Source organism: Mauremys reevesii, linkage group 8 (assembly GCF_016161935.1).
Source record: "Mauremys reevesii isolate NIE-2019 linkage group 8, ASM1616193v1, whole genome shotgun sequence".
In the NCBI taxonomy this organism is placed as follows: domain Eukaryota; kingdom Metazoa; phylum Chordata; order Testudines; family Geoemydidae; genus Mauremys; species Mauremys reevesii.
In genome coordinates, this window is record NC_052630.1 from 96,563,618 (window position 1) to 96,579,887 (window position 16,270).

The following is a 16,270-nucleotide window of genomic DNA, read 5'->3' on the forward strand; positions in this document are numbered from 1 at the left end:
GCAAGGCCTCAGAGACGCATAAAGCCTGTGCGCAGACTCACCTACGATTCCTCTGCTGTGCCCGATGATTTTCTGTTGAGTGTGGGGCAAAGATTCATATCAGCTCTGGCTAATTTTGTCAGGTGCTGCCTCATGAGTTCTTTGTGAAGGTTCATACTGTATAAAGTAGAAGATAAACGTTACGATGTGCTTAAGCAGGAATGATGTGTAACCAGATAGCACTGTTTAGATAAGTGGTTGGACATTGGACACTTTGGACTTTTGAACAAGCAGAGTCTGAATCTTGATGGGAGCATCAAGACTGCAGGAGGGAAAGGATGTAGCCCCCCCACACCCACACCCTCTTAGTGAGGGGGCTGTGCCCCACGAGAAGAGACTTATCTGTCAGGCCTCCCTAGAGTCCCCGACGAGTGCTACAGTGCTGATTTCCCGGGCAGCACAAAGGAAGAGGAGGGGGAATGCAACCCCCAGCCACCCTGGTAACCCTCCTCCCTCACAGCACTTCCAGGCCCAGCAACTGGCCTATCCGTAACCTCAGCCTAGAGAAAAGCCTCAGGACAGGAGAAGACAATCTGCTCCAGAGAGAGTCCAGTTCTCCTGCCGCCATCTGCAGCCTGCCTGCCCTGCAGCCAGCCCACACCAGAGCTGGGCTTTGGGCTCCAGAGACCTAACTACAACTGAACCTGGGGGTTCAAAGCTTTAAAGACCCATTCCAGGAGGGAACGAGTCCCTCTCCAGCAATCCCCAGGGAGGACCTGCTTGCCTGCATGAGTCTCCTGCCTGCTCAGCCAGAAAAGGACCCTGGCTGAGTCCCCTGTGTTATAGTTAGATAGATAGGTAGGGTTTAATGTTGCACCATTAATGCACATTGCCAGTTCCCAGCGTAATGAAGTGTGTTTCTAACACCACCTCCTTACAGGCCTGCAACATGTCTCTATGTGCAACACCTGGGTACCTGAGACATGGGAACAGAGAGAGGGGAGACTCTGTTGTTTAGGAACATTGGGGAAATGTGTGATCACCTGACCTCGGCTGCTTGCCGGCGTAGCCTTTAGTCATTAAGAAGCATTATTAAATCTCTCTATGCATGTTAATCATTTAATATGTTTATTGTCTAGTTCTCTTTAATCAAATCCTTACATAAAGTTTATAGTTATTGTTTCTACATTTGTTTGCTTGGGTGCGTTTGAATTATTTGTGAGTTCATGCGTTGTAGCCACTGCCTTAGTGTGATGAACCCCTTGTCTCACTGCAGGCACTGCCAAGGAGCTTTAGTCTTCAGCACACCGAGCAGAGGCAGAATCGGGCACCTACCAGCAGCACCGTGAAACTAGCCCAGGCAACAGAAACTTGGGGACTGTCCACAGACCAGGAAGTCCCCATCTCCTATACGCACATCATACAGCTACTAAGCCAGCACCAAACGGGGGGTTACAGTTGTAGCAGTGGGTTAGTTACACAGAGGTTTGCAACCGTCAGTCTGGTGCAGGGCTTTGGTTTTAAATAAAGAATAAGGTTCTCACAGAGGGATTAACTAGCTCCATTGCACGCAGGGTGTAGGGTAGATTCCTAGTTAAATATAAATGGCCAGCTCCTCAGCCAGTGAAAATCGACCCAGCTCCAGTTGACTTCAGTGGAGTTACATGGGCCAACATCAATGCACCGTGGGCCCCATCCTGCCCTGAGAGGAAAACCCAAAGCTGATTGACGTCAGTGAGGTTTTCACGGATGTATCTGAGGTCGAAATTGACACTGCTGCGTGCAATGTGGTGCGCTAAGGTTCCTGTGGCTGCCCGTTTCCAGTTCCTGATTTCTGTGCCTTTCAGATTGTAACCTTAAACTAAGCTGTTCAGGTTACTGTAGTGACTGGCTGCATTAGTCTCAGTGCTGTCAGGCAGGGATCCCAGCCACGTGGCTGTGTACTTGGTCTTTTCAAACCCGCAGCCGCGCTGTTCTCAGCCTGCACCGGCCACGGCCTAGCATGCTCCCCGTGTAACCTTAGCTGAGCACTCGTCTGGTGCTACCTCCGTAACCGAAGGCGTGACATTACCAGAGCAGCTCCCAGAGGGAGCGAGGGAATGGAACTTGGCCCTTAAAATCCAGCTGAAGGAAGGAGGGGCCGACGCCTACATAGAGGGAGTTCCATAAAGGCCTCCCTGTGGTACAGTCCCCAAAGGCAGTGCTGGGCTGGTAGCTGCGGAGCCCTCCAAGGCAGAGCTGTTAGAAAGAAGCTGTCCAAGAATCAGGCCGAAGTATGTATCAGCTCCTGCCTTGGGAGCGTGTTTGAACTTTAGGCACTGTCAGCCTTCGGCAAGAGTTTAATCATTATCGACTTCCCCAGCCTCAGCCAGCCCTCGGGGGCTCAGATTTCTTTTGAAGGTAGCTGGAATTTCGTAACGCAGCTGCCCAAGAGCGGGTGCCCTCGGAGGACTGTCATGGTTTCCAGTCAGAGGAGGTGTCCTTCCAGTGGAGCGACAGGAGCAGTGGTGACTGGTGTCTGCGTTGTGGCGGTGATTTCTACCTGCATCGCTCTGGCTGTGTGTCTGACCGTTAACAGGAACCCCCCGCAAGGTACAAAACCAAACCAGTTAATGCTTCTTGACCTTAGATTCTGGCTGATTGGCTCCAGGAAGTGCATTTGGGGAAAGTGACTAGATTATTTGCATGGGGAAAAGCAGCAGAAACAAGATAGGAGCCAGCTGTGCTAACGGGGGGAGGGAGTGGGGCAAGAGAAAGTGAAGACACTGAGGTACGATAGATGTAATGATGATTGTGCGGTGGCTTTGTGGCTCAGGAAGAATCTCTCACACCATTCATTGTGGCGGAACAGCCTCCATTCATTAAAAATAAATGGCGTAGGTGGAGTCTGTCTGCAGAAAGGATCTGTATGGAAAGCTTCCCCAGAAGAGACACTTCAGTGATAATATAAATGCCATCCCAAGCCTATGTAAACACTGACTTCACGGGTGGGATACCTGCCCTTCCAAACTGATTTAAGCTAAACTTAATATACAATTTGTCAGCCTAGAGAGGGGATTTATATTTTGTTTGTCTACCTGTAACAGTCTGTTACTGATATCGTGGGTGGCAAGTTTGTAGAAATTTTGGTGGTGCCCAGAACCCGCCTCCCCAACTCCGCCCCCCACCTGCCTAAGGCTCTGGGCAGGGTTTCGGGGGGAGGTATAGGGTGCAGGTCCTGGGCTGGGGATTGGGGTGCAGGCTCTGGGCTGGGGGTGGGGGTGTAGGAAGGGGTGAGGGGTGCAGGCTCTGGGAGGGAGTTTGGGTGCTGGGTGCAGGCTCCGGGCTGGGGCAGGGCGTGAGAGTGCAGGAGGGGGTGAGGGATGCAGGCTCTGGGATGGAGTTTGGGTGTAGGCTCTGGGCTGGGGCAGGGGGTGGGTGTGCAGGAGGGGGGGAGGGGTGCAGGCTTTGGGACAGAGTTTGGGTGCAGGCTCTGGGCTGGGGGCATAGGAAGGGTGAGGGGGTGCATGCTCTGGGAGGGAGTTTGGGGATAGGAGGGAGTGCAGGGGTGAGGGCTGTGGGGCTGAGGATGAGGGGTTCATGCTGTGGGGTGCTCAGGGCTGGGGTAGAGGATCAGGGTGCAGGGGATGAGGGTTCTGGCTGGGGCTTGGGGATGAAGGGTTCATGATGCAGGAGGGGGCTCAGGGCTAGGGCAGAGGTTTGGGGAGTGGGGTGAGGGATGTGGGGCTCATGATGTGGGGGGGACTCAGGGCTGGGGCTGAGGATTAGGGTGCAGGGGGATGAGGGCTCTGGCTGGGGCTGAGGGTTTGGGGCGTTGGGGAGGCTCAGGGCGAGGGTGGAAGGGCAGGGTAAGGGCAGCCTGCCTTGCCATTAGTGGAGGGCAGGCGCTAGGACCCTGCGGCAGCAGACAGCAGTTCTGCCAGGAGCAGATCTCCCGCAGCACAGAGCAGGCAGGGGAGAGGCTCTGCGCTGCTTTCTGTCAGGCAGGGACACGGGCTGGGGGCGGGACACGCAGGGCAGGGAGAGGCCGGGGCCCGATCCAGACAGGGCTGGGGGAGAGACCCAGCTCCAAATATTGCTGGAGCAGGGCCCCCAGCCCTGAATATTCCTGGAGCCCGGGCACCACACACATATATAACCTGCCGCCCATGACTGATATAATATTTAGGGACTACACCGAGCAAGGAGTTTTTAAATTAGATTTTTAACCACTGCCCTTGCAGGGATCAGTGTCTACATTGTTATGCAGATGGAGATCAAAAATGGGTCTTGCATGTAGCCCAGGGGGGCTCTTCACTGCATTGTCATCTTACCAGCACCCTTCAGGTTAGTCTCTGCTGAGACCCGCCTAGTTCTTACTGCAGGTGCGAACACAATGAGTCACAGGATAGTTCCTCACAACTTACAGTCACTCCCAGCACTAACTCCATTGTGTCACAGCCAAAAAGTTTACCTAGTCAACAAGTGTTAACCCTTTCCCCATCCCCACGCTGCTGCAGCTTTCCACTGAAATCAGCAAAATGAGAGCGGAAACCTGCTGTGCTACAGAATATGTCCTATCTGGACATAAACGTTTGGGAGCAGTCAGGCAGTTCTCCTATTACTTCTCTTCAGGTCCCACTCTTGGGGTAGTTTCACATTTGTTTCCCAAAATTAATTGCAATTAATCACACAATTAATTTCACTTTTAAACAAGAATAGAATACCATTTATTTAAATATTTTTGAGGTTTTCTACATTTTCAAATATATTGATTTCAATTACAACACAGAATACAAAGTGTACAGTGCTCACTGTATATTTATTTTTTATTACAAATATTTGCACTGTAAAAAAAAGCAGCAATATTTTTCAATTCACCTAGTAGCACTACAGTAGTGCTATTGTAATGTCGGCATGGGGGATCAAACCGGGGACCTCTGGAGCTAAATGCATGAGCCTCTACCGCGTGAGCTAAAAAACAACTGGCTGTTAACTAAGGCTGTAGAGCAGACTCATTTCTCTCCCTCTCTTGATGCCACTAGGTGGGACAGCAGGTGTATGGGTTACACTCTCTCTTTATCATGAAAGTTGAACTTACAGATCACTGCAATCAAAATTAAGTAAATGTAAAGCTTTAGAGCCTACAAGTCCACTCAGTCCTACTTCTTGTTCAGCCAATCACTTGAAAACAAGTTTTTTTTACATTTGCAGAGGATAATGCTGCCCGCTTCTTGTTTACAATGTCACCTGAAAGTAAGAACAGGCGTTCGCATGGTACTGTTGTAGCCGGCATCACAATATATTTATATGACAGATGCACTAAAGATTCATATGTCCCTTCATGCTTCAACCACCACTCCAGACAACATGCATCCATGCTGATGGCGGGTTCTGCAGAGTAACAAGCCAAAGCAATATGGAGCAACATATGTTCATTTTCATCATCTGAGTCAGATGCCACCAGTAGAAGGTTGGATTTTCTTTTTTGGTGGTTTGGATTCTGTAGTTTCCACATCGGAGTGTCGCTCTTTTTAAGACTTCTGAAAGCATGATCCACACCTCACCCCTCTCAGATTTTGGAAGGCACTTCAGATTCTTAAACCTTGGGTCGAGTGCTGTAGCTATCTTTAGAAATCTCACATTGGTACCTTCTTTGTGTTTTGTCAAATCTGCTGTGAAAGTGTTCTTAAAACGAACAACAACATGTGCTGGGTCATCATCCGAGACTGCTAGAACATGAAATATATGACAGAATGTGGGTAAAACCGAGCAGGAGACGTACAGTTTTCCCCCAGGGAGTTCAGTCACAAATTTAATTAACACATTTTTTTTAAACGAGCATCATCAGTATGAAAGCATGTCCTCTGGAAAGGTGGCTGAAGTACGAAGGGACATAAGAATATTTAGCATATCTGACATGTAAATACCTTGCAATGCGGCTACAAAAGTGTCATGCGAATGCCTGTTCTTATTTACAATGTCACCTGAGAGTGAGAGGTGGGCAGCATCATCTCCTGTAAATGTAAACAAACTTGTTTGTCTTAGCAATTGGCTGAACAAGAAGTCGGACTGAGTGGTCTTGCAGGCTCTAAAGTTTTACGTTGTTACATAACTGCACTCAAAATCAAAACAAACAAACAAAAATCTACATTTGTAAAGTGCACGTTCCCGATAAAGAGATTGCATTATGGTACTTGTAGGCGGTGAATTGAAAAATACTATTTTTTTTGTAATAAAATATATTAAGTGAGCACTGTACACTTTGTATTGTGTTGTAATTGAAATCAATATAATTGAAAATGTAGAAAAACATCCAAAAATAATCAACTGGTATTCTATTGTTTAACAGTGGGATTAAAACTATGATTAATCACAATTTTTTTTAATTGCAATTAATTTTTTTAGTTAAGTGTGTGAGTTAACTGCAATTAATCAACAGCCCTGAAGTTACTTATTATGAATCTTCCTTGGTATTTCAGACTCTGCACCCAAACCAGCCTTTGAGACAGACGGAGACCTGTTAGAATATCTGCTAAATCTGGGGAGCATTGACAGGAAGGATGGATTGCTGGTCACCTGGTATCATTCTGCAAACAAAAAGAGCGAGCTGGCAGCTGCCTTGAAGAGTAAAATATATTTTTTCCATCTGCAATAACCTGTGTAGCTAGGAAAGCCAAGATAACAAGGGGAGTTGGTTCTCACACTTCAGGGTGTAATCAGATCACCTACAGGAGGCAGAAAGGAATTTCCCCCCCTCCCTTTCTCACCGGGTACAGCACTGAACAATTGACTACAGACTTAGTGGGGAGTTTTCCTTCCTTTGAAGCATGGCTAAAGGCAGGATGCCGGACTACGTGCATCAGTGGTCTTGCCAAGTCTAGCAAATCCTACGTCCCTGTCCTTTATGTTTCTAATTACATGAGATTGAAAAGCCATAAGGTCAAACCCTGGTTCCATTGATGTCAATGGCAAAACTCCCAGTTGACTTCAGTGGGGCCAGAATTTCACTCAGGAGAGTTAGCTGCCAGCGCACAATGTAGGGAGCTCAGGCAAACACTGAACATATTAGATTTTGGAATTAGTTGATCAAAATAGTGACAACTGAGCATATGTAGAGTTTCTGTAATGATTCATTTATCAATGTATCTGATTGGGGCAAAAAAAAGATATGTCCTACCCCAAAGACAATGCTGAGGGGGTTATCCGACATTGAAGATAAAACTAAATGGTTTGAAACTGGGCTTTGTACTAGCAAAAAGTAGAGGACTTTAGGAAGAGAAGAGGTCTGCTAAAGTTTAATGTTCAGATGAGAACATCGTTCTACACACTGAGTCAAGCAGCAGAAATCCCGGATACGTTGAAAGGCGGGCTGACCTGACATGATAAACAGGGCTTGCTTATAGCTTCATGAGATAAAGCTACTCTGTAAAAGTTGATTATTTTGTGCCACATTCACCTGAAGCAGTTTTATCTTGTGGTGATAACGTACAGGAGGAAAGTACAGAAAGCTCCATGGTGATGCAAGACAGTAGCCCCCCCCCCCCGCATCAGCTTTTTCTGACCTTATGAGCTACATCGCAGATTAGAGGTTTATCTGCTAACTCGGGATCATCATGGAGCATTTGGAATCATTCCAGAAAGAAAAACTGGAACTTTCCAGTCTGGTATCACTTACCTGGAATGGCCAAGGACTGGTTACAGCTGGAAGAGAGGAATCTCAGTAACAGCTCTACCCAGGAATCGGCAAGTAGCACCAAGCTTAGAAGAACCCCCCTTTTGGGGTGATTTGGGGCCTGACCTGAAGCCCAGTTAAATTAGAATCATAGACCATCAGGGCTGGAAGGGAGCTCAGGAGGTATCTAGTCCAACCCCCTGCTCAAAGCAGGAGCCATCCCCAGCTAAATCCAAAAGTAGTTTTTCACCCCAGTTGGCATTAATAGAAAGACTCCCATTGACTTTAAGGGGCAGTGGATCAGGCCTTTTGTTATCACCTCTCTAATAATTTAATAAACTATAGTGGCTCATCTGTTCCCTGGCCATATTTATGATCAGAGCAGGAACTATTAGCCTGGAACTGTTGGTGAAGCTGCTGGCTGCCTTGTAGGTGACCATCCCACTTAAAAAAAGACATTGCGGCTCCTTGGTCGAGCACAGGCAGGAAACATCACATATGTATCTGTGAGAGACACAGGGCTTGAGCCTCCAAGAGCTAAGCACCGGGGCCCCTATCCAGCAAAGCACTTAAGCACGTGCTTAACTTTAAGCACCTGAGTAATTCATCAACTTCAGTATGACTATGCACACGCTTAAATGCTTTGGTGGGTAGTGAACAGAGTCAGCAGCACCTTGCAGGATTGAGCCCATAGGCAGGGCCAGCTCCAGGGACCAGCTCAGCAAGCAGGTGCTTGGGGCGGCCCAGGAGAAAGGGCAGCACCTCCGGCTCTTCAGCGGCAATTCGGCGGCGGGTCCCTCGGTCCCTCTCGGGGGGAAGGACCTGCCGCCGAATTGCTGCTGAAGAAGAAAGCGGCGCGGTGGAGCTGCCGCCGATCACAACTTTTTTTTTCCCCCCCGCCGCTTGGGGTGGCAAAAATGTTATGAAGACACTGACAAGTGCGGAGGATGTAATTTACGTACACAGGCTCCAGTCAAGGATTCATACTGTGAATTCATTGTGCATACAGGTGATGCTATGGTCCTGGAAGCAGATGTCAACATAGAAGGACACAACACCCTTAATGAGACCGACAAGCCCATCATGGCCCACCCCCCTGCTATTTACAGTGACAACTCGTTTCAGGAATGGCTGGATGTCGTCCTTAACTCATCTAGCAGAGGTAATATAAAGTGCTGTACCTTTAAACAAGCTGATGTAACCCTTTGCCCAAGTGGTCTATGAACATATGGAATTCAGAAGCACGCTCTTCACACCCCCTTGGGCAGGGAATGAAGGGGCAGTGCTGGGACCAGCGGTAGGCAATGTTAAAGATATCATCATTCATTACTTGTAGGACCATAGTGCCAAGGAGCCCTAGTCCTGGACAGGACCCTACGGTGCCAGGTGCTGTACAAACAGACCTCCTATTTTCATTTGTGCGTAGTTGACCAGCTGCTACTATCCAATACTAACGGAATTTCTCAACGGATTCTCTCTCGGCCAGGTGTCAAGCTGGATTTCAAAAGCATCAAGGCAGTTAGCCCATCGCTGGATATTTTACTAAAGAAATCCTCAGAAGTGCAGCTCAATAGACCTCTGTGGTTAAATGCAGATATTCTAATGGGTCCCAATGTCCCCATAAACACTGCAGTTAACGCAAGTTTGTGAGTAAAAGGCATCTTTCTTAAATCGCTTTCATGGCTTACGTTGCACTTATATTCCAGCATGTGCTGATCACGTCCATAGCTTTGGAACAAAATAGTTGGTTACACACTAGCAACAATCCCCTACCGCTGTAAGAGCTCTGAGAGCCCAAGAAGCGCCAAGAGTAGAGTCCAGCTAAAGAGCGGACAAAGGTGGGCAAAAAAAGCTTATCTAGGTAAAAAGAAGAAGAAAACCAACCATTTAAGATCCCAGGTCACTGAGTGCCTGATCCAGTGGCTATTCATGTGAGTGGGGGGCTTTCAACAGGCTTTGGATCAAGCCCCTCGAGAGCATATTTAGGTTCCAGAAATCACTCCTTCCTCCAGTTGCCTGCTGGAGCCCTGAGTTTACTAATCCTCGGTTGCCCTGTAACAGCTGGTAACCCTGTTAGCCAGGGCCACTCGGAAATTTTCTATTGAAACTGTTTAACAGAAAATTATGGTTTTAAACCTAAAACAATTTTCTTGGCAAAAAGTCTCCACTTTCTGTGGAGAATTTTGACTTTTCATTAAAAACAAAAAAACCCAAAACAAAAACAAAAACCACCACAAACCCTTGAAAAAAACCCAACAAATTCTGATCTGGGGACATAGCCATGATGCCTCCTGGGAGTTGTAGCTTGGCGGTCTCCTGCCCCCATTCTCCTCTATGGGCTGGGATCTCTTGCTGGACTGTTTCTCCCAGGACCATTTTATAACCAGCTGCTCACCTGAAATGGAGCAGAAATTACTCTGAAAACCTACCGAGTTTCTATTTTCTATAGAATTGTTAAATCAACCTCTGGCATTTTAACTCAGGATTTTAATACCCCACTGTCTTTTTTTTTTTTTTTTTAAATTTTTAGTTGGAATGGCTAGCCCAGCCCAAAGTCCAAACTTTTTGAGGTTCACCAACACCTACGCTCTACATTTTTGTACAGTTTTTCCAAGTCTTTTACTCCATCGCTCAAAATACATGGGAATGGGAGCATGGGCTGGGGTAAAGGTCACCTTTTTATTCAGAATTCTGTCACCAGACAGGTATTTTCACTCAGCACCATTTGCAGTCTTATGTGACTCGATATAGAGGCCAGTTCTGCTTCATATGAGGAGCAAACCAAGGATCTAATGGGTTAGCGTTGAGCTACAGTAAAATCTACCTGTCCACGGCAAATTTCCCAGTCAATATGCATCACTGTGATGAGTTTCTACCATGTTCTGCCCAGACTCTCATCCATTTCCCAAGGTGGGGGGTGGCGGGGAGTGCTTGCTGTTGGAGCTGTTCGGAGAGTTGCCATGAAAAGTAGCATGTGTAGCACAGTATATATATAAAGAGTGCCATCTAGTGGCATCTGGTGTGTTCTTCTTATGTTGTAGGTTTAATAAAGTTGTTGTTAACAGCTGCACACAAGAAGCCAGTAAACAGTAACTGTTGCTTTGTACGTGATTCCTTTAGATTCCTCTCACTCATCCAGGAGAAGTACCCAAACTGCACTCTCTCTCTAGGGTGGACGACCCTCTACTCATTCCTGTTCCCCAACAAAACCTACACTCAGAAAATGATTCATGAGATGCACAGCATCACGGGGACGCTGCCCCAAAGAGTCACCTTCCCTATCAGGGCCGTCATGGTGAGATTGGCTTGGCCTCATTTCAGCTGGCTGCTGGCTCAGTCTGATCGGTAAGGAGTTAACGGCACACGTTCATCTTTAGTCCTTCGAGCAGGATTGACTAAACCACTTGAAACGGGGGTTCTCAGCATTTCCAGATGACCTTTCAGGAGTCTGGTTTGGCTTGAGTACTCTTGGTATCACCTCACTTGAAAACTACTTGCAAACAAAATCAGAAATAAAAATCAAGTGTCACAGCCACACTCGTATTGAAAAATTGCTGACTTCCTCATTTTTACCATAGAACTATAACATTAATCCATTGCAATATAAGTATTTCCATTTCCCGGTGATGCTTGAGCCAGTTTTTCACTGGTGAGCCTGGTCTGAAGCCCAAGCCCTGCTGTCTGGAACTGAGTATGTAACTTAGTTTCGTGGGGGGACCCTATGGCGTGGGTCCCCAGGCAATTGCTCTGCTTGCCACCTCCTAATGCCAGCCTTGCAGCTGCGACCCCCCTAAAACTGTCCCATGACCGCTCTGGGGGCTGCAAGTCCCAGGTTGAGAAACACTGATCTAGAGGAGTTGAGTCCCCCCTAGGAGATGTACCCCGGGCTGAGAACCGCTGACTTCATGAACAGTACCGGCCACCAGCACCTTGCCTACACTGCAGCTCCGAGTGGTCAGGCCTCCAAGTACAAATTATTCCCATGTTGCAGAAACCTTTCTATAGTCAGACACTTGCAAACGAATAACCCTCCTACAGTGTCTCCTGTGAAAAGAGCTGCTCAGGGTGCTGGACAGCATTGTCCAGTATTGTCTTTCCAGATCCCTAAACCTTATTTTCAGAACTAAACCCTTCCATTTGAAAGGGACCAAACTAGCGCTAGCTAATTAGACCACTGTATCTCCATCTATTGAGAAGCCAGCCAGAGAGCCTGTGAGAACCCCAGGCCAGCTCAACGCTCTCTCTCTTTCCCACAGGTATAGCCTGACTCTGTGGCAGGGGAAGACGGATCCCGTCAGAGTGGAAGATCTCCTGTTCATCCGGGATAATAGCCGTGCTGAACAAATCTATTATGACATTTATGATCCTGTTCTGGCTCACTTCAAGGAAGCAGCGTGTATGTTTGTATTACAGTAGTGCCCAGAGGCCCCAAATGAGATTGGGACCCCCGTTGTGCTAGGTGCTGTACATGCACATAGGAGGAGAGAGTCCCCGCTTCAAAAAAGCTCATCTAAATAGACAAGACAAAGAAGAAACTAAGGCTCAGAGGGGAAGTGACTTGTGTAAGGTGACAGCAACTCAGTGGCAGAGCTGGGAAAAGCAGCAAGGGCTCCTGACGCCCATTCCATTGCCCTGGCCCCTAGGCCACACTGCCTGCTAATGCTACACCACTTTCAAAGGGACTCAGACCCATGGTGGTGAGACCCTTTAAGTGCGCCTTGGCCGGCAGCTAACTTGAGCCCACTTGCAAGAACAATCGTGAAAGGCAGAGAAAGGGTCCTGGTGATGTGCACTGAGGGTGCTAAATACTGTAAATAGGCACATGCTCTGGGCCCTGAAAAGCATTTTGTTTGTTTTAAAGAAAGGGCTTGTGCTCTTTTTTCAATACACAGGAGGCCTGGAAAATTGTTTAAAGGTTCTTCCGCTAGTTGTTTTACCTTGAAGATATAAGTCTGGTTTCCAGTTAGTGGTGCCGGAAGACTTGTTGGGGCCATAAAGGATGGCTGATGATGGCGCACTCTGACCGAAGAGGCCCGGGTGTTGAACAGAACAAAGGCATCCTTTCTCCCAAGCATCCAATACCCAGTAGAGTTAAGTAGGTGTTAACGAAAACAAAAATTCCCAGAGTTTTAAACAGTCTGAGCTAAAAAAATATGTCTTCCTCCTTCAATAGCTCCTAAGCTAGTCCTTTGTGAGGTCATGATTTCACTGGCTCTCTGGGTTCTTCCAAGGTAAAGCAGACCTACATTTCTAAAGTCATAAAATTAAGTAGAAGAATTTAAAAAAAAATCAATTGATGTTTCCATTATACATCAAAGAAACAAACAAGGAATCATTAGAGAGACAATAATCCATTTTCTCCCCTGCCTTTTGCAGGTTAGTCATCCTGTACAGTCAGGAAGTACTGGTTCCAAGTTCTGCTCTCAGGTCGCTCTGTACAACACGAGATTGGCAGAATTTGAGGCCGACCCTTTTAGTTTGGGAGCAATGATTCTCTCTACCTTCCTCTACCGCCTCCCGAACAAGTAGGCACCTTTCTCTCAGAAGTGTAGTTCCTTTCCCTCTGGTGCAAGGAGGATAAACAGCTGTACTCCACTTAGTCAAAATGGGGTTTTATGGGTCTCTGGAACAGAGACCCAGCGTAGCTTAACAATCCTGTGTACTATTTAAGACTATTAGCTAAATTGCTGCTTATTGAGGACACATTCAAGCTAGGTCAAGGGACTAAGCAGTGTTCAAGTTACAGCTCCTACATCGTATCCTACTATAGCCACAGCCCTAAAGACAAAAGCCCACACCGTACCCTGAAAGGGAATGATTTTACTCAGCATTTTTCCCCCTCTCAACCCAACAGTGAACTCAACAAGAAAGAGACTCTACTATCCTGGAGGCAACTTGCTAGATTACTTTCACCCAGCAGACTCTGATGAACTACAGATAGAGTGGTATGGGATGGATCACCATGAGAACAGGCTGGAAACACTGTCAATTCTTAAAGGTGAGTAACACGTCTTTCCCCATGTGCCGCTCTAACACAACTGGGTGGGGTTTTCATAAGTTGTCACAGACTTGGCACTTCCTAAGAGTTGTAGCTCATGCTATAGTTCTCAGAGTAGGGTCAGTAAGTGCCGGCGAACATTTCTAGTTGGCTGTAAACCCAATTTACAGACAGAGCAGTGAGGCAGGTTAGGTAATTGAGAGCTTGGGAATGGATGAGAGGCGTAGTCTATGCATCTCCTAGAACAAAGCCTGCAGAACATGTTGCAAAAAAACCACCACAATAATGAGAATAGTGCAAGGAGAGAGGGTGAAACATGGGGATACAAGAAGGATTAAACTGAGCAAAAGCACATTTAAATTGACTAGCAGGAGAAAAGTACCAACGCTAAGATCTATGAATAGGGCCCTACCAAATTCACGGTCATAAGTTTTCAATAATAGTCAATTTCATGATTTCAGCTATTTAAATCTGAAATGTCATGGAGTTGTAATTGTAAGGATCCTGACCCAAAAAGGAGTTGTGGAGGGGGGAGGGGGTGTTGCATGGTTATTGTGGGGGGGGGGGGGTTGCAGTACTGCTACCCTTACTGCTGCAGGCAGTGCCACTGCCTTCAGAGCTGGGCAGCTGGAGAGTGGTGGCTGCTGGCTGGGAGCCCAGCTCTGAAGGCAGAGCTGCTGCCAGCAGGAGCGCAGAAGTAAGGATGGCATGATGTGGTTTTGCCACCCTTACTTCTGCGCTGCTGCTGGCAGGGCGCTGCCTTGAGAGCTGCTCTCTGGCCTCCCAGCTCCAAAGGCAACGCTCAAATAAGGGTGGCAATACTGCGACTCCCCTGCAACTCCCTTTTGGGTCAGGACCCCCAGTTTGAGAAACGCTGGTCTCCCCGTGAAATCTGTATAGCATAGGGTAAAAGCACACAAGAGACCAGATTTCACGGTCTGTGGTACGTTTTGCATGGCTGTAAATTTGGTAGGGCCCTGTCTATGAAATGGTCTCTGAAAGCAGTAGGAGAAGACCTATTGCTGGAGTAATATAAAACCAGGCTGTTTCAGGCAGCGGAGAATCTATATGAGGAACAATCCTAGGTTAGGTCAGAAGCAGGATTAAGATTATCTAATGCTACTGGCCAAAAGGTGGAAGATTACTTCTTACCCTACCATGCATCTCACAATGCTACCAGATATGAATCAATTATCCCTCCCCAAATAACTAATGATCTGGAGAGGATACACTGGGAACTGGTGGACGATGCATAGAGGAGTGAAAGCGCTTGTTACCTGCAGTTAAGAATGCACGTTGAATCAATTACACAGACAGTGTATCTATCATTTTGTTGTATATCATATAGTCCAATGAAAGTGAGCTGTTGAATTGTTTCTAGCCAAAACACACATAATGGAGATATATAATCCATTTCCTCCCTTTAAATGTTAGTGCTAATTCCACCTAACAAATGCATTGATACATCAAAAGGGGTCACTGAGGCTCAGGCTGTTATGAACCATCTCCCTTTGCTTTGTTCTCCAGATAAGAGGGGCATGATTGCCCTGGACATTGCATTACAGAATAGCACCACTGGAAAGCTCATTCCTGTTGCACTGGCTCCATCAGCAGGCCTCCCCCTGGAACAGTGTCTACTTACCGTATCCAGACATCTCAATCCTTGGGGCATATACCTGAACATAACAGAACCCAGAGCACTTCGCCCTACGCTGGAGCGCCTTAGAAAGCTATATGCCCAGAATCTCTTATGGAGCCCCATCTGGATAAGCATGGCGCTCTCCTTTGGAAGCTTTGAGGCACCAGGATACATGCAAGGTGAAGAATTCCTAACAGCCATCAACAGCATTTTCCCATACGTTACCGTAGCCCCTGGCTGGCCCAGGGAAGCGATAACTGCTGGTTACACTGACCCATTGATAGCCGATATGCTCACACTCTGTAAGGATCTCTGGCAGCAAGTGTCATTTCAGCTGGAGGCTGTGCCCCTGAGTAGATCATGGCTGGCGACTACAAAGCTGTTGGAGATTTCACCCAGCTACACCATCACTGTGCAACACAGTTACTCCGCGGGTAGCTACTGCGATGGTTTCCCAGGACTCCGGTCTATCCGAACACACACACAGAAGCGGGTCTATTATAAGATACCGAGACAATGCAGAAATGCTTTGATGGCGGATGTCTTAACTTCTTAGAACTTCCCTGAGAGCCTGGTAAGTGACCCAAGTTTTTCCCGGGCCCATTGTTAGGCCAAACCTCTGAGTGATCAGCCTTGGCAAGCATTACTCTGGCACTCACAGTAGTGGTAGGTCTGTCACTGACTCCTGCATATGGGGCCCTGGGCATGAGAGCTATTCTTTGAGTAGAGTTTAATTTATTTGGTTGTATTTTTTGCTTTGAACAGGTCTATCTCCCAAAGAGATCCCCTACCCCCGTTCCTTTTTGTTTGTAATATCAGCCTGCTCAGTAGTTCACATACTGGCGGGGCAGAAGGGACGGTCTTCTCTCTCTAAGGATGGTTGGTTTGTGGTGAAGGCAGTGCACTTGGACTCAGGCGATCTGGGTCTAAACCCTGGCTCTGCTACCACACACAGTGGCCCTGAGGAAATCCGATGGGGCTAGATTATCAAAAGCAGCTC

At 47.4% G+C, this 16,270-nt stretch overlaps 2 protein-coding genes across 2 annotated transcripts in view; one reads left to right on the forward strand and one right to left on the reverse strand.

The window, feature by feature from the left end:
* Positions 1-1,957: 1,957 nt before the first annotated feature.
* On the forward strand, positions 1,958-15,837 carry FAM151A (family with sequence similarity 151 member A). The gene is made up of 8 exons (XM_039483521.1): positions 1,958-2,571; positions 6,441-6,587; positions 8,643-8,795; positions 9,120-9,279; positions 10,754-10,978; positions 11,890-12,029; positions 13,488-13,631; positions 15,159-15,837. Exons 1-8 carry the CDS (start codon positions 2,436-2,438, stop codon positions 15,824-15,826), a joined length of 1,773 nt encoding a protein of 590 aa, XP_039339455.1. The 5' UTR covers positions 1,958-2,435; the 3' UTR covers positions 15,827-15,837.
* The window catches only part of ACOT11 (acyl-CoA thioesterase 11), a 133,157-nt gene continuing 127,854 nt past the window's right edge, over positions 10,968-16,270 (reverse strand). Inside the window, exon 16 of the mRNA XM_039483514.1 lies at positions 10,968-11,123. Coding sequence (XP_039339448.1) covers positions 11,108-11,123 — 16 coding nt within the window. The 3' untranslated portion in view covers positions 10,968-11,107. The remainder of the gene's footprint in view (positions 11,124-16,270) is intronic.

Excerpts from the sequence above, each read along its gene's own strand:
- FAM151A (XM_039483521.1), top strand. The coding sequence starts at position 2,436 with ATGGTTTCCAGTCAGAGGAGGTGTCCTTCCAGTGGAGCGACAGGAGCA. Across the intron at positions 9,280-10,753 it reads ACTGCAGTTAACGCAAGTTT|ATTCCTCTCACTCATCCAGG; the intron begins GTGAGTAAAAGG and ends TGATTCCTTTAG. Across the intron at positions 13,632-15,158 it reads AACACTGTCAATTCTTAAAG|ATAAGAGGGGCATGATTGCC; the intron begins GTGAGTAACACG and ends TTTGTTCTCCAG.